The sequence below is a fragment of the Stigmatopora nigra genome, chromosome 2 (genome assembly GCF_051989575.1).
Source record: "Stigmatopora nigra isolate UIUO_SnigA chromosome 2, RoL_Snig_1.1, whole genome shotgun sequence".
Taxonomy (NCBI): domain Eukaryota; kingdom Metazoa; phylum Chordata; class Actinopteri; order Syngnathiformes; family Syngnathidae; genus Stigmatopora; species Stigmatopora nigra.
In genome coordinates this window covers 15,629,111-15,649,803 of record NC_135509.1, presented here as the reverse complement: position 1 = coordinate 15,649,803, position 20,693 = coordinate 15,629,111, and the positions used below count along the sequence as shown (strand labels likewise).

General features: G+C 40.2%; 3 protein-coding genes across 4 annotated transcripts; all 3 read left to right on the top strand.

Annotated features, from left to right (window-relative positions):
* The first annotated feature begins 429 nt into the window (after positions 1 to 429).
* On the top strand, positions 430 to 5,241 carry LOC144215230 (beta-1,3-galactosyltransferase 1-like). Its single transcript, XM_077744071.1, has one exon. The coding sequence runs from the start codon at positions 2,532 to 2,534 to the stop codon at positions 3,573 to 3,575; it is 1,044 nt and encodes a 347-aa protein (XP_077600197.1). The 5' UTR covers positions 430 to 2,531; the 3' UTR covers positions 3,576 to 5,241.
* Positions 5,242 to 5,386: 145 nt separating this feature from the next.
* slc7a10b (solute carrier family 7 member 10b) lies at positions 5,387 to 14,207 on the top strand. The gene is made up of 11 exons (XM_077744041.1): positions 5,387 to 6,463; positions 7,896 to 8,100; positions 8,279 to 8,430; positions 10,166 to 10,291; positions 10,385 to 10,538; positions 10,882 to 11,005; positions 11,124 to 11,227; positions 11,296 to 11,392; positions 11,474 to 11,623; positions 12,221 to 12,398; positions 13,022 to 14,207. The coding sequence occupies exons 1-11, from the start codon at positions 6,268 to 6,270 to the stop codon at positions 13,141 to 13,143; spliced, it is 1,608 nt and encodes a 535-aa protein (XP_077600167.1). The 5' UTR covers positions 5,387 to 6,267; the 3' UTR covers positions 13,144 to 14,207.
* Positions 14,208 to 14,322: 115 nt separating this feature from the next.
* Positions 14,323 to 20,615, top strand: dus2 (dihydrouridine synthase 2). 2 transcript variants are annotated; one of them, XM_077744053.1, is made up of 16 exons: positions 14,323 to 14,487; positions 15,020 to 15,150; positions 15,229 to 15,274; positions 15,337 to 15,428; positions 15,493 to 15,536; positions 16,128 to 16,188; positions 16,345 to 16,392; positions 16,462 to 16,527; positions 16,984 to 17,054; positions 17,145 to 17,231; positions 17,629 to 17,797; positions 18,320 to 18,441; positions 19,069 to 19,215; positions 19,300 to 19,387; positions 19,486 to 19,559; positions 19,900 to 20,615. In XM_077744053.1, exons 2-16 carry the CDS (start codon positions 15,034 to 15,036, stop codon positions 20,099 to 20,101), a joined length of 1,434 nt encoding a protein of 477 aa, XP_077600179.1. In that variant the 5' UTR covers positions 14,323 to 14,487; positions 15,020 to 15,033; the 3' UTR covers positions 20,102 to 20,615. The 2 variants fall into 2 exon arrangements, with proteins under 2 accessions (XP_077600179.1, XP_077600187.1); XM_077744061.1 differs by having other exon boundaries at positions 14,351 to 14,487; positions 14,993 to 15,150.
* The last annotated feature ends 78 nt before the right edge of the window (positions 20,616 to 20,693 follow it).

The following is a 20,693-nucleotide window of genomic DNA, read 5'->3' as shown; positions in this document are numbered from 1 at the left end:
TGAGATTTTGAGCCCGGGCACTTAACCAATTTGGGCCTGAAATTTCAATCATTGGTTTGGGTTCGGGTCTCTCTCGCTGCAAAAAAAAGAAAAACAGGGGAAGAAAGTACATTCATACCTCGAGATACGAGCTCAATCTGTTCCGGGAGTGAGCTCGTACGTCAATGTGTTCGTATCTCAAACCAACGTTTCCAATAGAAATGAAGTAAATACAAGTTAATTCGTTCCTACCCTGTGTCAGAAAACCCCCAGAAAAACAGGATATTACAATGGAAAACACAGTTTAATGGGTTGTAATTCACCATCTACTAACAGAGTGACAAATACGTAGTGATTATGATGTTTATGTTTAAATATCATCAGTATTTAATTTCCTTGTTTAATCAAATGGAACAAATACATCAGAGGCTTGAATACTTGAATAGCCTGACTAATCAACAACCAGCATTTCCAGTTTAGCATTTTTGGCACCACTTATTTTTTAATAAGCTCCCATAGAAAAGTATTTTTGTTTGTTTGTACTATAGAGCTACATTTCCTCGAACATGAGTAAAGGAAAAGCCGGTCGGCGGATAAGTGGTTAGCGCGTCGGCCTCACAGTGGGGGACCCGGGTTCAAATCCAGGTCGCTCCACCTGTAGGCATTTGCATGTTCTCCCTGGGCCTTCGTGGGTACTCCAGTTCCCTCCCACATTCCAAAGACATGCATGGAAGGCTGATTGGATACTCTAAATTGCCCCTAGGTATGAGTGTGAGCGTGGATGGTCGTTTGTCTCCTGGTGCCCTGCAATTGGCTGACCACCCATTCAGGGTAACCCCTGCCTCGGGCCTGAAGTCAGCTGGGATAAGCTCCAGCACCCCCCGCAACCATAGTGAAGATAAACCGGTTTAGGAGAGGAGATGAGATGAGTACAGGAAATGAATTAAAACTTTTTTTTTTTTTTAAACATATACCGGAAGTTTGGATGTCTACTTTTACCACGCCTCCATCTCACAGCTCAAACTTGATAAGAAACAACCTATAATTTGATGTGCTCACCACCACTTCTTGTCCATCCTTCATTTAGATATATTTTTATTAATTTTTTGACTTTAGTGTGTTATATGCAGTGTTTTGCAGTTTGTAATTTTCCCAATCTTTTGACTTGTGGTAGCAAGTCTTTTTTTTAATGTAATAACTTTACAGTTTGAGGAATGTGCATTTCAAATGTACATGTTTCCTGTCTGTTGAATACAGAGGATAAATGACAAACTGCAACAAGAAAAAAAAAAAAAAAAAAAAAGGTAGAGCCAACATAGGTGTGGCTCCAGTGTCAGACTAACAGCAAACTGAGGTTCGCCTCGCTGGAATCGCACAGAGCAAAAGCCATGAATTTCCATTCTCTGTTTTTCCAATTTTCTGTTAAAAGCTTTTTCTTCTAAGCTGAATGCACCATCAACATATTTGATGATATACTTTTAAAATTTGTCAGCAGATTATTATTTTCCTCTTCTTTGGAACCATCATTCTGAAGAAATCATAGAGAAAAAGGTTTGTGTTCACATTTTTAGTCCAATGAGCTATTTATCAATTGTTGTTTGGGGTATCCGTAGAAAAACATGTTAAAAAAAGGACTTTGGATATTGTGTTAATTGCAAAACTGTAAACAAGTGAAAAAAAATCTGTAATTCCATTTTATAGGCATAACAATATCATCTACTCCCTTACCTCATAGCAGTGTTGTTTAACTCATTTAGACCATCTATGGAATAGAAAAATTATGTAAATGTATAACTCTAATTATATAAACAGTTGCCATATTTTGAAGTGAATTTGGAATATGAATTGGTTAAAATATAGTGGACTTCATATTTTAACAAAAGTATGCCTTATTCATGTTTCCATGGATTGTGGCGATTATACATGAGCAATAAACATGATACAACATATACAGTGCCGTTAGCTGTGGACCTTTACCTTTGAATCCTAGACCAATGATTCCCAACCTTTTATGAGCTGTGGCACACTTTTTGTATTGATTAAATCTCAAGAGATACCACAATATGAAAATCTTTTCATTTAAAACCATGTCGCCTACATTAACAATAGTCATTCTCACAAAGTTTTATCAGCAGGAATCACATAAAGGTCCAAAATGATTCCAAAATACATTTTTGACACTGACCTAATGTCACCAAAAGTTGGTCTCTGAGGACCCTGAATAACTTTCATTAAGATTGATGCAAAAATATCTAATGTCATGTTTTTAATCGCATAATTTTATGACATTTAGAAACCAAACAATTTACGGTTAGAGAAAAATAAGCCACAAAATGACTTTGACAATTTTAGTCTTGTTATAGTATATTCTATTCTGTAATAGTTCAATTTGAATATCATTATTATCCTTTTGTATTTTTTCCTCTGTGAACATTACATTGTATGAATGTTGCAATTTCATAACTTGTGAAACACTGTACTAAACTTTCAGTTTGACAATTGACAAGTGTCATTTCATTTCAGTTCCACTCTGTCATCAGTCACTCAAGGAAATGTCACCTGGCACGTTACTCGGGCGTTTGTCCGCTTGTACATCTACCTGTCGCCACCTATTCTTCCTACTGGCACTGCTAACAGCACTTCTGTTTTTCCACAACAACATAACCATCGATAGCCATTACTGGAAACCTGGATGGTGGAAGCAGGACGATGCAAAAAAAATTTCAAGTGAGCCTACCATGGATACAAAAACAGAGGTGAACCCTTACTTTGTGGCATACCCGGCTGAGTATCATTTTATCATCAATGAGCCCCAAAAATGCAAAGACGACCAACCTTTTTTGGTGCTAATGGTTCCCGTGGCACCCAGCAATAGACGCCATCGTGACATTATCCGCAAAACATGGGGAGGGCAAAGAGAAGTACTTGGGAAGTGTATCACTGTCTTCTTTCTCCTGGGGCAACACACTGGGGAACCTGTTGAGCAACTTGACCAGCAGTTGCAGCAGGAGAGCAAAGAGCACCAAGATCTGATCCAGAGCAATTTCATGGACTCCTATAATAACCTGACCATCAAAAGCATGGTGATGTTGGAGTGGCTTGACTCATATTGCTCTGACAGTTCTTATGCCATGAAGATTGATTCTGACGTTTACCTCAATTTGAAAAATCTCATTACTATGCTGTTAAATGCCCCACAAACAAACTACATGACTGGATATTTGGCCATAGGAGCAGAGGTTTGTAGAGATTCCACCTCCAAGTGGTATCTACCAACACATGTTTACCCTCAGCCTTTGTACCCATCGTATGTTCTAGGTTTGGGTTATGTTCTGTCTTTGGATCTCCCTAAAAAGCTTGTGGAAGCTTCCAGACATGTCAAGGCAATTTACATTGAAGATGTGTACTTGGCATTGTGTGCTCAGTACATGGGCATCCATCCCACACAACCTCCTGATTTGAATTACTTCCACTTCGATCCTCTGCCCTACAATCGTTGTGCTTATTCCAAACTTGTCGCCACCACCTTGGATGAACATACAGATCTTGAAGGCATTTGGAAAGACTTGGAAAGTCGAGAGGGAGAGCTCTGTTGATTTAAGTATCACCCCAAATTAGGATTTACACTATTCCAGAAAGTTTTTTATGGCCTTTTTCTGAATGTACATTCAGCACAAGACTCACTATTTACAAGCTATTTGAGATACGAGAAAAATTCCAAGCAAATATTTGCCCAGATATATGGGCCAAATTTGAGTTACAAGCATACTAGACTGCCAGGTGCCCGAGTATTGGAGGGGCTGCTTATGATAACAGCATACTGTCGTTCTCGCTGCATCACCCTCTTGTGAAACTATTTATGAGCTCTGGATGTACAGGTTGCGTTTTTTAAACGTTTTTTTTTTTGTGTGTTAATCAGTGCAAAATGAAGGGAAACACTATAGCTCCTAAGCAAGCCGGTGCAATGAGGACTAGTGAGAAGAAAACACGTATGTTAATAATCAACACCAGCTGTACCCTTCAAAGTGAGTCGTGGCTGGTTCAATAATTTTAAAAAACAAAATGGGATACACTTGGTTTTGAGGCACGGAGAAGTAGGAACTCTCCCTGGATAGCCACGGTGCAATACATTAATATATTTGCCTCGGTTATTGCACAAGAAGGTTCATTTAGTGTAACGTAAGATTAAAATGTATTTTTAAGTGTGTGTATAGTAATTTAAGTAAAATTTAAAGTTCATGTTATGCTACGAGCACGTCCATCAAGTCTTTGTCTCTCTCTCTCTCTCGTCTGCGTACTCCGTTTCCGTCCGTCTATTATAACCACTAGATGGATACGTATTTGTTACTTTGTGAGTATGATTTAGACCCAGGATGTTTTTCCATTGCGAATAAATTGACATACGAGCTCAGTCCCCGAATGCACTAAGCTCCTATCTCAAGTTATTATACTTTTAGCACTTGTTTTTCTAATCTTTCTGTATCCTACTCTTACTATGGTTTTATAATTGGAGATTTTTTTACTATTAGCTAAATAATCTTTATTTTGTAAGAAAACGGGTTGTTCTAATGTTTGTCTTTGAGACAAAACTACCTCATTTTTAATGAGCTCCTCTCTAGTTTTCCATTTTATTTTTTTATATATAAATGAGTGGAAAGACCTTTGATAAAATGTTTTGCCTAGTGGAAATATTCAAATAGTAGCACTCTGTTAGTTACAATAGAGTAGGTGTACCATGTTTATGAATTTGAATTTGAACAAAAAGGAACCATTAAATGGCCTTTGGACAAAACAAACTCAACAACTGTACAGATCATACCGTTCATCCAACCGTGATTTTTAAGTGTTTCAACTTGTCATACAACTTCAACAACCTGCATTCAAGTCAGGCAGAAACCAGCCCACCCTGTGATGACTGTTATTGGTTTGAAACCACTGAACAGGCAGAGAAAGTGTCTTGCCAGGTTACAGGGTAAATACAGAATAATCTGCCTTACAGGCAAACAAATACAATGTGAATATATGAAAAAAAATGTCTCTAGATGGTAAAACTCCGATATACATCTTGCATACAAGCAGTTCGTTACCTTTCTGATGTAACCATCTGGATTTTTCGACAAGACTAGACCTGTGCATCTGCAGTGTCACCTATATTTAGCCATGTGGGTGTGGTGAAGATGTGAAAAAGACTTATTCACTTGGCACATTCAGCTCAAGTGTTTAAGGGCATTGACTTTTTAAATAAAGACACTTTGATTGTTATTGCATAGTTAATTTTTAACCTTACCTGACAATCACATCACACTAAGATTTGTCAACAGCCGTTTATAAGTTTCAATGTTTCAGAACTGATCTTAGCTTTACCTTTTCAAAAGAGATAAATAGCCCCTAACATTTTCATAAATGTTTTATGCCTCACAGTTCTTGGGTTGAGGGTTCGATTCCAGGTTTCTCTTCATTGTGTGGCGTTAGGGTTTGGGCATGTTTCCACTGGGTTTTTTCCGAATACTCTTGTTTCCTCCAACATTCCAAAACATGCACGGGATAGGCTATTTGAAAACTCCCCCTAGGTATTAGTGTGAGTGTGAATGGTTGTCCGTCTCCTTGTGCTCTGTGATTGGCTGGCTACCGATTCAAGGTGTCCCCATTATTTATGTTCTGGGGATTTTTTATTTTGTTTGACTTTTCGGAACTTGGATTGTTTTCGTCTTTTGGAACATTGGGTTTCCAATCAAGAATTCTGTAACCTGAATATTTTGTATGTAGAAGCATTGGTAAGTAGAGGTATCACTGTAGTATTCACATCTATTCTATTCTACAGTGGTAAGCACTGCTGAGGCCTAGTTGACTTGTATTTACATTAAATCATTAGATAAAACCCTACCAAATTGATGATATTTTTAAATAATTATTATGCTACTAGTTTGGCTAGATATAAATATAGTCAATACTGTACGAGCCCACTTCCTTAAGTGAATTCTCAAGTGATTTTAACATTTATTATAGGTCGTTGTTCTGTTGCATGATCAACGACTTGCTACTAAAAATGTTCTAAAATTTAACAGTGCAAAATGTTCGAGACTTAAATGTGCTACTGCCCTTTATCAAAAACCTTGATCTCAGTCGCAAGTAACACAAAGTTTGTCCTATAGTGCATGTGTATTTATGAATGGAAGCATATGTGTGTGTGATTGGTGTCCCTGAACGCCTCACGGTGAGTTGCAACTATTTAACATTCAAGTCTGAGCATCCGCAGGTTGTTGCGCAAGCGCAGCCCATTGAGAAAACATGAATGCCAAAAGAGGGGAGCACTGGGAGCGAGTGAACGAGACTGGAAGAGGGTACAGGACTGGCAGGAGCAGCCCCAGCGGAGCCGGTAAGGCCGACATGGACGGGCCGCCGCGTGACCGCATGACCCGGGTCCAAGACCGCGTGACACTAAAGAAGGAGATCGGCCTGCTGAGTGCCTGCACCATCATCATCGGTGAATTGTGTACTCGTCGTCGTTAGTCAACTCGTTTTTTCTCTAACAACATACAGGAGAAGTTATCATTCCTACTAGCTCACTTTCTCCTGAGCATCATCCTGACTGAGTCTTTTGTGTTAGTGTGAATGACACAAAAAGGCTGTTTCTTCTAACGTAGGATCGGTTTCAGACCACATTCTGTACTCCGCATGTGCTAAACACATTCAAAAAGGAGTCAAGGGATGCTTCTAAAAAGATTGGTTAACAGCATTATTTTGCTTACCTTGCCTTCATTCATACTAGTGCTGTATTACTACTACTGCCGCATTTACTCGCATATCAGGCGTGTAAGCCAAACCCTTAAAATTGCCTTAAAATTGTTGAATTAATTTTATTTGCTAGTGTTTGGAATCCACTGGAACCAACCCCAGAAAGATTCAAGAGCCATAATCTGTTTTCAATATCTCCCTCCTCCACTACACCTAGATCAAATCATCAACTCATCAGCAAACTGTCCAGAAGCTTGATACCGATCGAGATGATTCGATTCAGGTGTGTTGGTGGAGGGAGACATGGAAAACAGACCGGATACGGGCTCTTGGACTTGGCCACCACTGGGTTAATATGTCCACCCCAAAGTTCTAAAATCGATCCCCTGTAGGTTCCAACCCCCTACAAAAAGTCATTAGCTGGCTTCCAATTCAGTGTCCTCCGCCTACTGCCCATAGTTGGCTATGATAGACTGTAGCACTCCTGTCACCCTTTTGAAGATGTATATTAATTCAACTTCCTCATAATCCTCGGTTTATTTTTCATGCCATTATGTTAAATACCTTCCAACCATCCCAACATTTTAAATAACTTGATTAATTTTGACCTCATGTACTAATAAGACTTCTACAAGCAGCCCATATGTCGTCTTTGAAGAGAAAACTATTACTATTTAATCATTTTTCTTTAACTGTACTTCAACATATTGTTTTGATTTCTTGTTGAATTGGTGTACTCTGTTACAGCAACAGAGCTTATCCTTCTATCCACAGCCTTTTAGTATTTCAAAATGGTCATTCTAATGAGGACTAAGGGCATACTCGTCTACAGATAATTAAACTCACAGGGTGGCTTGGTGGGTGAGTGGTTAACACGTCGGCCTCACAGTCGGGGATCTGGGTTCGACTCTGGTTTCCTACCACATTCCAAAGAGGTCCATGGTAGGCTTATTGGACACTCTAAATTGCCCCTAGGTTTGAGTTAGTGCGTGAATGGTTGTTTGTCCCCTTGTTTCCTGCAATTGGCTCGCCACCAATTCAGGGTGTCCCCCGCCTCTGACCCGAAGTCACCTGGGATTGGCTCCAGCACACCTCGCCACCCTAGTGAGGATGAAGTGGTTCAGAAAATGAGATGAGATAAACAAACTAGAAGAATAAGTGTCTTCTTTCTTCATCGTCAGGCAACATCATCGGATCGGGTATCTTCATTTCGCCTAAAGGTGTTCTGGAGCACTCTGGTTCGGTGGGCGTAGCACTACTGGTGTGGATGTTGGGCGGCGGCATCGCTGCTCTGGGCTCATTGTGCTACGCCGAACTTGGTGTCGCCATCCCCAAGTCGGGCGGTGATTACGCTTATGTCACCGAGATCTTCGGAGGCCTTTTAGGGTCAGTTGATGTTCCTTCCTTTGTTTATTGTTTTTGATTGGTCTGATATTGAACTATTTTTTTACTGTTGTCATAGCAACATGCTTCTGCATTAAATTTACTGCTCAACCTGACTCAAATGGTTTAACCAACAAACTTGCCCTGAAATGACCGAGTTGCTGTTTTGTGACCCCACTAGATTCCTGTTACTGTGGAGCGCTGTGGTGATCATGTACCCAACCACCCTGGCAGTCATCGCTCTCACCTTCTCCAGCTATGTGCTACAGCCCGTCTTCCCCGAGTGTGCACCGCCGTACTCTGCTACACGAGTTCTGTCAGCCACCTGTCTCTGTGAGTCACCTCAGTCAACCTTTTGTCTAATTAAACAAACACCAATCACACCTTGAACAAAGAAGTTATTTGTCATGGTGGTGACTTGGGTTTGTTAATAATGATTATATTATACAGCTGAATAGGAGCGAGCGTTAAAACTCACCATTCTGGTCAGAAACCAAACAGCAGTGTTTTCTTTGTCTTTTGGGGAGTCACTGAAGATAATGAGGGCTACATTTGTCTGAACCGGGTCCATAATTCACTGTGTGGGTTCAGTTCCCAATCAGTAACCGTGTGAACATGAGTGAAAATGGTTGTTTCATCTCCGTACTATTGTCAGTACTGTGTGTGCTTAGCAATTGACCTGTTCAGAATGTAGTCCACCTTTTGCTCAATATCAGTTTTTTCTCGTATCTTCTTCTGCACACCACCAATGCCTCCATGTCCATCCACACGTCTCTTTGAAACACTGGCTAAAAGTTATCCTTCTGGGCAGTGCCAGGTGAAAGGTGATTATTGTCTCCTTCAGGGTGAGGGAAGCGATGGTGCTGGTGGCGGTTTTGGGGTTTCTGGTGGGGCGGTCACATTTTGTTGGTCCTTCGAAACGGAAACAATCCATCTGGCGCGGCTGACAAGCATTTCTTTGTGCCGGAGAGCTAGGCCACTGTGAGTGCCCATGACACTGATGGATGAGCCCCAAGCAAAGAGCATTCCTCAAACCATGGAGACCCAACCGCTCCCCACAACACCAGGAAGCCACACCAACCACACAGCCATGATGCCGGTATGAAGTAGATGATGACAGTGGATAACAAACGTGTCATGAATACCGTTTCTTTCTGGTATCCTAAATGAACTGCTCACTCTGGAACCCTAGTGGATACCCCCGCCCCATATACTTGTGTTGAGATTTTGGCTCTTCAATGTCAAGGTCAATGACTGGCTCCGTACACTGCACTGCATAAATTACAAGTTGAATTTGCTTCTTAAGATTCCATGCTTTGAGTGAAACAGCCTTTGTCTCAAGTTGTTGCTTGGTTTGAAATAATATATGTTCTTTCACTGTACTATAGTAACCTTTCGTGTTTCCCAAACATTTAAGAAACCAAAAACAGGACACATTTCAATCAGAATCAAATTACATTCAAATAGAAACATGGATGGAAATATAGAAAAGAAAGGTGGGCACAAATATACGATTGGAGCACAGGAAGGGTAAATGCGAAGAGTGCAATGAAGAAATGTGAGGGAGTTGAAGAACATTGTACACGGGTGTGTGAGTAGGAAAAAGGTGTTTCCTCACTGTGTGGAGTTTCCATGCTCTCCCCAGGCTTGTGAGGGTTTTCTCTAGGTGTTCTGGTTTCTTCTCACTTTCCAAACGTGCACGTATGCTGGTTGGACACTCTGAATTGCCCCAATGAATGAGTGTGAGCCTGAATGGTAGCCCATCGATTGACTCGCCATTAATTCAGGGTGTCCCCTGGCTGGTACCTGAAGTCAGCTGGGACAGCAACACACAATTGCACCGCGACTGAATGGGAATTGAACCCAGACTGCCCACACCAAAGTCGGGCAGAAGAACCTCTACACTATTGGTTTAGTCATTCCAAACTAATATTAAAGTTTGTTGTTCCGAAAAAATAGCACTTTGACGCAGAATGCATTGTGAAAAGGTGATGAAGAAGTTACTCATTGGGGATAGCTCATTATGCTAGTGAGTTTTCATCTGTTTATGTATGTGTGTGTCCACCAGTGTTGCTGACGTGGGTTAACTGCAGCAGTGTGCGCTTGGCTACCAGAATCCAGGACGTGTTCACTGTTGGGAAACTGCTGGCTTTGGGCCTCATCATTGCAGTTGGGATGGTCCAAATTTTCAATGGTGAACAATCTTTCTTACATGATTTCCTCTATTTCCTATGGTGAGACTTCCCGGTCCTCATGTTTTCTTGGTGTCTTTTTGTCAACTTTGTAGGGAATTTTGAGGCGCTGACTCCTCAGATGGTCTTCTCCATGGATCGGACTCCTTCAGTAGGGCAGATGGCTCTGGCCTTCCTGCAAGCCTCCTTTGCCTTCAGTGGATGGAATTTTCTTAATTATGTCACGGAGGAGGTGGTGGATCCAAGAAGGTGAATGCTGCTGATAATACATTACAATACATCATTTCATTACTTGGTCAAGTTAATTTTTTTATGTCCAACAGCCAAATTGTGATCATTCACAAAAGTCCAATGGTGGCAAAAACCACTTATAATTGAAGACATTTCGAAACAAAAGTACCTTCAACTATAACTCTTCTGTTTGGAGTTCCCTTATCCTTTTCTTATTTGTTGTTGCTGTTCAAATCTGGGACTGGCGGGTGTCGTTTTTGCAGTGTAATATTTTTTGTAGATTACCAAGAGCTGGATAAATAACAACTTTGATTTTGATAGTTTCATATTTCCTCTCTCCTCCTGTTGGTGGCGTCCTCAGGAACCTCCCACGCGCCATCTACATCTCCATCCCTTTGGTGACACTGGTCTACACGTTGACCAACATGGCCTACTTTTCCTCCATGTCTTCTGAAGAGCTACTTTCTTCCAACGCCGTTGCTGTCGTGAGTATATCTAGCCTGTTTGCATCAATGCTAACTTTCTTGGATGATTGCCTTCAGCCACTTCTTTTGGTGTTAGAAAAGGTTTAGAGGGGCAGATCTGATTGACCTTTTCGTTTAGACTTTCGGAGAGAAGCTGCTGGGCGTGTTCTCCGTCATCATGCCCATCTCCGTGGCACTGTCAACGTTCGGTGGCATCAATGGCTACCTGTTCACTTCATCCAGGTGAGTGCCAATTTTTATCATTGGTTTTCACACAGCGCCATAAGTGCTGACTACTATTTTTTCGGTAGGCTGTGTTTCTCAGGTGCCAGGGAGGGTCACCTACCTAGCTTGCTGGCCATGATCCATGTCAAAAAATGCACACCCATCCCTGCTCTGCTGGTTTGCGTAAGTTTTACCTGACTTTTGCCACAAAGCCATATCGATTGATGACATCTCTCGTTGAAGTGTGGTCTTATGTGTTTACAGTGCACAGCCGCAATGGTCATTTTGTGTATTGGGGAGACACACAATTTAATCAACTATGTGTCATTTATCAACTACCTGTCATATGGCGTCACCATCGCAGGCCTGCTCTTCTACCGCTGGAAAAAGCCCAACCTCTTCCGTCCTATAAAGGTCTGTATACTCTATTCTTTTTAGATTTAGTCTTGCAGGTCTACCTTTGCCTGATAATCTCATTATATAGTTTGTTACTTGTGTTATACTTTCTTCTTTATTTTCTTTTTTTAATGCTCTACTTACGAATGACTACTATTCATTGTATCGATTTGTTCTCATGCTGTTTTAGCTGTTGCTTAGCGATACAAATTTAGACTAGGATTCTGATTTCGGGTCACCAGACTGTTCTAAAAAGCAAATTGAAAACCAGATCCAAAAGCGGTGTAGATCGTATTTAAAAAAATACTTTCTTGGATGCGACTTGGAATCTTACATAAATTGTGATAAATCCCAAAGCATCTGAGATGGTCAAGGTTGAACTCTTTGATTTATGAATTACACTTTCGTGTACTCTATATGAATATTATGTTATGGGTCTGGGAAATGCCAAAACATAAATTGACGTTGAAGTATCTAGTCTTTCATTCCAAAATAAGCCCAGTAGCTAAAAAACAAAAACACAACACAACACTATTCATTCAATTATTAATGCCTTCTGTTTTTATTTGTATTTGTATTTATTTAATGATGTCTCGTGACTGGTACAACCTGCAGGTACATTTGCTGGTGCCCGTGTGTTACCTGATGTTCTGGGCGCTGCTGCTGGGCTTCAGTCTATACTCAGAGCCTCTTGTGTGTGGCGTGGGCCTTGTCATCATGCTCACTGGGGTGCCTGTCTACATTCTGGCCGTCCATTGGAGAGCAAAACCAAAGTGTGTCAACCGCTTCATTGGTGAGTTATCTTTCAAACAAATCTTCATGCTCCATACCCCTGTTGCGCCTTTTTCTTAATGTTTTGGAGACATCAAAACAAAGCTATAACTATTTTGCGAGGAGGAAAAAAACATGTACCATATTTTCCGGTCAATAAGTCACAATTTTTGTCAAAGTTTGGCCTGGGGTGCGTCTTGTGTGAAATGATTCACGCATTATCATATCATTTCACGTGTTATTTTCGCACTGAACCGCAAGAGGATAATGTCGGCCTGTGTTGATAATTTCAACATTGGGGTAGGTGGTTTTTGGCTTATTGCCTCAGGAGAGGTCGCCATGGCAAACCCTTGGAATTGCCTGTAACTTTTTTAAAGGTAAGAAAAAATAGATATATTCAGCCTGTTATTGCCCCTATTCTTATTTTTACTATTATATTCATTGTTTTGGATTTTAGCAAATATTATTTAGCCCAAAAATGTGACTCCGGTGCAACTTATGTTTTCCCTATAAAGTTTGTCCAATTGCTGCCATATCTAACATGTAATCTATACAAATTGCTGGTGTGTTTACAAAAAGTAACTATCAGAACAATACATGATTGCAGTCTGTTTGACCTGTAATCTTATTATTGTTATCACACAGAGACAGCGACATCAGTGGGCCAGATGTTGTGTTTCGTGGTTTTTCCTCAGTTGGACCCCATTCAGATCACCGAGACTTCTCAGTGGAAAGAGCCATCGTCCAGTTTGCCTCCTAAATCCTAAAAATGCAAGATAGCACCCGTGTTTAAGATTCCTTACAGGGCCCACATTCTGTTTTTTTGCAGGAGCATCCAATTTTGACATTTATGGACTAGAGAGTTGTTCATGATTTTCTTGAAAACACAGCGTCCAACTTGTCTCCATCCTCTCCTCTCCAAAAAGTCGGGTATGATTCTTGTGAAAGACCCTGACTATTCATTATACAAGTTTAAAAAAAAAACAAAAACATCAACTTTGTATCAGACATCTAAATGCAGACAAACCTCAAATTAATCTGTTTTCTAGACATTTCCATCATGTTAAACTGCTGCTTGAGCTGACACCCCTGTTGTAAAGTGTAAAGAAAAGCAACATATGCTTCAGCTCTTGTTTATTTTCTTTAATTTTTTTTTTTTTTTTTTTTTAGCATGATGATGTATTTTATTTAGTTTTAACTGCCTGACTAATACAGAGTTGTCTTTTCGATTGTATGTATATAGCCAAGCGGTCCCCAACCTTTTTCTGACTGCCGACCGGTAAAACTCTTTCTATTTCCTTGCAAACCAGCTAATGGGACGGGCGAAAACTTAAGACAAAATAATGTGGTGTGGGGTTGGTGCACAAACGAGACCACGACGGAAAAAAAATATAGTCCAAAGCTTAATAGCACGTATTTATTATAATAATAATAATAATGATTATTATTATGATAACTATTATTACTATTGTTCTCATTGTAATTATTTATTATTATTATAACTATTATTATTGTTATATATTATTGTTGTTGTCGTTATTGTTATTATTATTATTGTTATTATGATGATTATTATTATTATAACAACTTTTTTCATTTCAAGTAGGTGGGGCGGGATTGAAAACATTTATATTTATTACTCTGATGGACCGGCACTAGGTAGCTCGCGGACCGGTACCGGTCCACGAGCCGCTGGTTGGGGACCACTGCTATAGTAGCCTCTTCAATTGCGTTTAATTAAATGTGTCAGGGTGGAGGTTCTCACTGAATTGGTTATATGCAGTGAAATTTCATTCATTTTAAAGCGAAAATAAAGTACATTCCAAATGTGTTTATGCTTTCAGGGTGTAACAGTAGGAATGTCGCACTTTAAAATGGAAAACGTTTACATTTACGACATAATAATTCTTCTCTAATGTTTTATTCTTCAATTGACAGTAGAATTGAGGAGACGTATTAGCAAGTTTCCCTTTTCCACTCGATGTATTCTGCATCTATACCCACGTGCCATGACGTCATTTTAACCGGAAGTCAAGCAACACGCTTCAAGAAGCTGCACGAGTGCGCAACTCATTCCAGTGTATGCATGTATATTGACGTTTTCCATGTTGGTGAGTATCAACAACTAATTTTAACATTTTGCCCACATTTATTGTGCCGTGTGTTTTTTTTCCTGATTAAACGTTGGCTAGCCACATATTTATAGTGCTTAAACCACCAAACATCACTGAAAAAAGTTCCAGAATTCATTTGTGTGTGTGTGTTGGCTTGCAAATAGGCAAAACAAATAGAGTTGGTTCTATTATAGTCACGATTTTTGTTAGGAGGAATTCGTTTAATGCAGTGGCGTCCAATTCCTTTAAACTGGAAAGACTGAATGTGAATTTTCATATTTCATTGTCAGTAACGTCCATGGACGTCCAATCCATTTTGAGTGGTAGGGCTCATTTACTGCTAGACTGTCACTGTCAGAACAAATTAGCCGTATAGCGCCGTCAAATTCAGTCAATGAGCAGAAATGTGGATGCCAAAAGTTATAATATCAGCTGTGTTTAAGTTAGATTTACTGTCAAAACCTAAAATTGATATTGATCTTGGAATTGTTAACATTTGAAGTGGACTTTGGTCTGCTGGTGCATTCAGGGACTTAAGAGAAGATGTCTGGCAGGCTGAGCTTCACAAACATCACCGCATTAGCCCCCATGGTGCGGGTGGGCACCCTGCCCATGAGGTTGCTGGCACTGGACTATGGAGCTGATGTGGTCTACTGTGAAGTGAGGATGACGACAACAATGACAAGTTATTCATTGATCCTTCGTAAGAGTTATTGAATTGTTTACTCTGTCCTTCAGGAGCTGATTGACATCAAAATGGCGCAATGTCACAGGCTAGAGAATGGTGAGTAATGGCATCTGTAAGAGGAAGTGTGTGTGATAGGACACGTGTGCACCATTTGGCAGAGGTTCTACAGACGGTGGATTTTGTGGCTCCGGATGATCGCGTCATGTTCAGGACTTGTGAGAAAGAAAAGCAGCGAGTCGTCTTCCAGATGGTGAGATCAGAATTGACACACTAACGTGACTTGGGTGTCATCACGAACCTTGGTTGTGTTGCAGGGCACAGCTGACCCGGATCGAGCCCTCACTGTGGCCCGACTAGTGTGAGTTCTCCTTCCTCACTCTTACTGTAAACTTTCCCTAAAATTGTCTTGATTTTTCTGAAGTACAGTACGTATTACCTTGAATTTTGCAGAATATATATACCAGATAATCGAAAAAGGATCACTCGTATTATTTCTACCATGCGGAGGTTTTTGACGCACAGGCAACATGGTGACGGGGAGTTGTGACGGCTGGTTCTTTTCTCTCTGAAAAAAATACAGCGCTCCGCCCAGTGCGACCAGATATTACACGAGGAGTTGCGGGGAGAGAGCCAGTGCCCCTGATAATCTTATGTGCAGCCAACGAGAAGTAATATACTATACTCCTCGTATTACCGATCGCCCCGGCCTTCACGCTGAGTGACGGAAAAAAAACACTGAAAAAAATGCAACGCTCCGCCCTGTGCTCGTAAATATCTGTTATACACGAAAGGGATGCGGCAAAAAAGACGATGCGTGCACTACAATGATTAACTGAAGCCGCAAAGTGGTGGAGGATGACAGTATTCCTAGTGTTTCTTACCGCAATTTCTCATGTACGTATGTAAAATGAATTATAATTAATTATACAAATAATTCTAATAATTTCAGAGAAAAGGATGTAGCGGCTATCGACGTGAACATGGGCTGCCCTAAAGAATACTCCACAAAGGTTAGTGAAAGAAAATTGCAAAAACCTAAGTGGCACTCTTTAAGTCTCCCATCTCATCTCATTTTCTGAACTGCTTTGTCCTCGCTAGGGTCAAAGAGGGGGAGGGGGGTTTTGGATGCTCCATATGTGAATGACATGAGCCGTGATGTGTTACAGGGCGGGATGGGCGCGGCTCTTCTATCCAATCCTGACAAGATCGAGGCGGTGAGTTTTGGGAAAAAGAAGGTGCTCGACTTTCTGGTGACGTTGTGACACCCTTGCTGTTCCCTGCAGATCCTCAGGAATCTGGTCAGCGGTGTCTCTGTACCCATCACCTGTAAGATCAGGATACTCCCCTCGGTAATAACTAATTGCTACCTTGTATTGAATTTAATTGTTGTCTGAACAAGACAATTAAAATTGATCGGAGGCCTTCCACATGATATCTAGCATTGGAATGCAATATATATATATACTATAAAGTGAATACACAACATTGCATAAGACTTGCACTTATAATTTTCTCTTATTTTTGTGAGTTTCCTCACATCTTTCATACAAAATTGGTACACTGACCCATTTTAAAGGGTTTAGTTTGTAGTTGTGTGAGGACCGTGGAACAAATTAGAGAACTTACCTATAAAGTAAAACTACTTCCGAAAATGTAAAGTTTCGAAAAATGTTCTGGAACCAATTAATTTCGTACATAGAGATATGATTGTATAATCATATGAAAAATAAAAATCACAAAAGTGAACATACTCAAGAGTCTAAACATTTTTCTTGATCTTTCTTATGCATTCTTCTCGCGTCCAGTTGGACGACACGCTGACTCTGGCGCGTAGGATCGAGAAGACTGGTGTGGCCGCCATTGCCGTCCATGGCAGGTAAGATGTGACGTGACAGTGTAGCAAATCTCTAAAGTGGGAATGGAGGATGTCTGTATATCTGATGCGGTTGTCATGGCGACCGTGCAGGTTCAAGGACGAGCGTCCACGACATCCAGTCCATTGTGACTACATCAAAGCCGTGGCACAGGCCGTGTCCATTCCTGTCATCGCAAAGTAAGAGAACAGTCATTAGAGTCAATTAATTTTTTAATGAGTCGCGGGGGGTGCTGGAGTTTATTCCAGCTGATTTAGGGTAAAAGCCGAATTACATCCTGGACTACTCTTCACTACCAGTCAACATCTTTTGGAGATTGAGGTGTCAATGTCATGCAATGAGTTAAATGGGTCCCCTCTTGGGGTTAAAAAAAATACTAATTTGTGCTGTAAAAGGTTCATTTTCTCAGAACTCAAAATTGTTCTTGTGGGAAATGAAAAAATACCAAGCTGCCAGTTTAGAACACTTGTTACATGTTGTATTTTGTGTGGAATGCTGTTATACAGTATGTAAGGCAGCATGTTCCTATCTCACATTCTCTGACATTTCCTTGTTCACTGTGGATGTCTTGTTTAGCGGGGGTTCGCTGGACCTCGTGAAGAGCCATGGTGACATCCAAGCCTTCAGGGAGGCCACAGGCGCCTCATCCGTCATGTTGGCACGAGCAGCAATGTGGAACCCATCGGTGTTTCGCAGCGAGGGACCACTTCCTCTTGATGACGTTATGATCCAATACCTCAAATATGTGAGTGTGTACCTGTCGTGAGGTGGAAGACTCAGACACGTGCAAACAGACACATTTTCATTTTTGGAGCTACAATGCAAATTTCCTGATGGAGGAAAAAAAATCTCAAATGGCGGATGCGTAATCTACACAAGCACAAGCAAAATTAAGAAAGTGCCAAATTCCATATTTAAAATAAATAAATAAAGAAAAATGCTCATAAAATTTGAACAAAAATACTATTGTAATGAATTTCACATATAAATTGTTTTCATTTCTCAACTCCAAATGATTGATTGTTGAAACAACTAGTCACCACTGTAAAATTGGTCATTAACTTGTATATATTGCCAATATTGCATTGTATATTAGTATTTGGAGTAGTGTAAGCTACTTTTCTATTTGAAAAAAAAATCAGATTTGTTAAAAAATAAAATCCTCAATAGTATAGTACTTATGCAGGGTTATTTTAATCTACTATTATACAAACATGAACCTATTTCTGAAGCTACAATGTCATATGACTTGGACACATGTGTGCAGGCACTGCGCTATGACAACCACGCCTTCAACAGCAAGTACTGTTTGTGTCAGATGCTGAGAGACAAAGTGGAATCAGTTGTGGGGAAACGTGTCCAGGCTGCCCAGGACAACTCAGAACTCAGGTATAAAACACATTTACCAAGTACTTTATATATCGAAATGGAGGTGAAAATTGTGAATCAAATGGTGGCTTATAGGCGAGAAAATGTAAAATTCAACAATGTTAAGGCAATTTTAAGGGTGCAGCTTGTATGCGAGTAAATACAGTACTTCTTTTTGTGCCACAACACTGACGCTCATTGGACAAGTCAAAGTGGGAATTTGGTCATCCACTTAAATTTTATTCATTTCAATAATACCCCAACATCATATTTAATTTAGTAAGAAAGGTAGATCATTTTCTTGCTTCCCTTAACAAACAGTAACAAAATAAAGCACAAAAGCACACATTTAATGAGCACACTTGCCAGGAGATATGAAGATGCTGACACCAAGTGGACAAATTAATGCTTATACTGTACTTAAGGTGACACAATCCAATTAGCATAGCACTGTTTAATTTTTGACAGTTGACCTACACATAAAATAAACTGGAGTCAGGGTAAACTAGTGAAAGAAATTGTACAAAAATACATTAGATGAAGCAGGGTCGCAAACCTGGAACCTGCATTTTGGAAGATTTGTTGTTAAAAATAATATTAACTTGTCTGTCTTTAAATTTATTTTTTGTGTGTGTGCTTGTTTTTAAGTGCGGCGTATGGTCTTGAGGAGTTTTTCAGCGAAACGCAAGCAGAGCTTCAGGCTCGCCGCAACGCCTTACGGAGTCAGGACCAGTGTGACGACAACTTGATCACCATGGATGGCGACGTCACCACCATGGCTCTCAAGTTTCAGCGGTAAACCCAACAACCACAAAATAATTCAACAAATCAACACAACAAAGTCTTGTCAGTGACTTGATGTTTATTTTTGGGAGGCAGACGTGAATATCCTCCTCAGCTCACACCAAAGATGTTTCTTCTGGAATGGAGCCGACGTCAAAAAATAGTGCAACCCAGTTACCAAACTGTAAGCACACACATTCAAAACATCAACACGATTTTTATCAATACATTCTGAAGTGGATATCCCAAAACCAACTTGTTGTCTGTGCCTATTCATTCCAGGTCCAACGTTCACAGGACCGAGCATTCCAGTCCACCGTGACAGTGGAAAACAGAAAATACAGATCTTCGCTCTGGTACTGTACACTTTTACACACATGGAGCCTAATTCACATAAAAAAAACTCCTGCTTGAATCATAAACAACATCTTTGATTCATCCATACATATATACATATATATGTATTTCCCCTACAATTTGTGCTAATGCTACAATGAATTGTAGAACCTCCTGAGACCTTCCATGCACACAAATAATGAATGGATTAGCTTTCAAAAAAAACATTTACCTAAAGGTTTAATATATTACAGGTGATGGAAATTAGTTCACAAATTTGACTAAACTTCCAAATGCACCAACAATCTATACTTCTGTTCCTGGTGTACTTACCTTACTGATGTTCCTGAAATCTTCTAGGGAGAAGTCTAAGAAGTTTGCTGAGCAGGCATCCGCAGTGGTATGTCTGCGTGCTCTTGGAATTCCTGAAGGTCGTGTCTGTGAAGAAAATGGCAAACATGTACACAAAAGAAAAATTGAAGATGAGCACAACGTAGATGAAGACAAACGGAAAAAACATATCATCAAAGCTGATGGTGATCAAGAAAACAGCAGCTTGTGAAGTTGACCTGTGGAACTAATGCCGCATGATTGGACTTATTTATTGTACGTCCCAAAAACATGCACAAGGCAGAGGATAAGTACTTTATGTCATGCATGACTCGTAATGCACACTTAAATTCTATCATGTGATATTTTGCTGACATGCGCAAGGTGAAATTTAATTTTTGGAGGCTTTTCATGTGAGAGCAAAATGCAGAAATGGCTGTTGGCGTTTAATTTTGTCGGAACTTTTGGAGGTTTTGCCTGCAAGCTTTACCCGCTGCAGCCCACTATTTTTTAAGAGAGTTTTTTAGTTGAATTATGAGCACCTGAAAACATGTCAACTACATCATGATGCGACGAGGAGCAAAACAGTTTATTCAATGGCAATTATATTTTTTTTAGGAATGGGTCATGTATAATCATGCTGCTGTGTATATTTTCTTGAAATCCTTTAAATTTTCTTGAGAGTAGAAAATGGATCTATTCAACATATCACGTGTTGCGTGATTAAAAAAATGTTCCTTCACTCATTTGGCTTAATTTTGATTTGTTTTGAAAGATGGTTTAGAAATCCTCCAACCCGTGACGTCACCGCGGAAAAGGGCGAC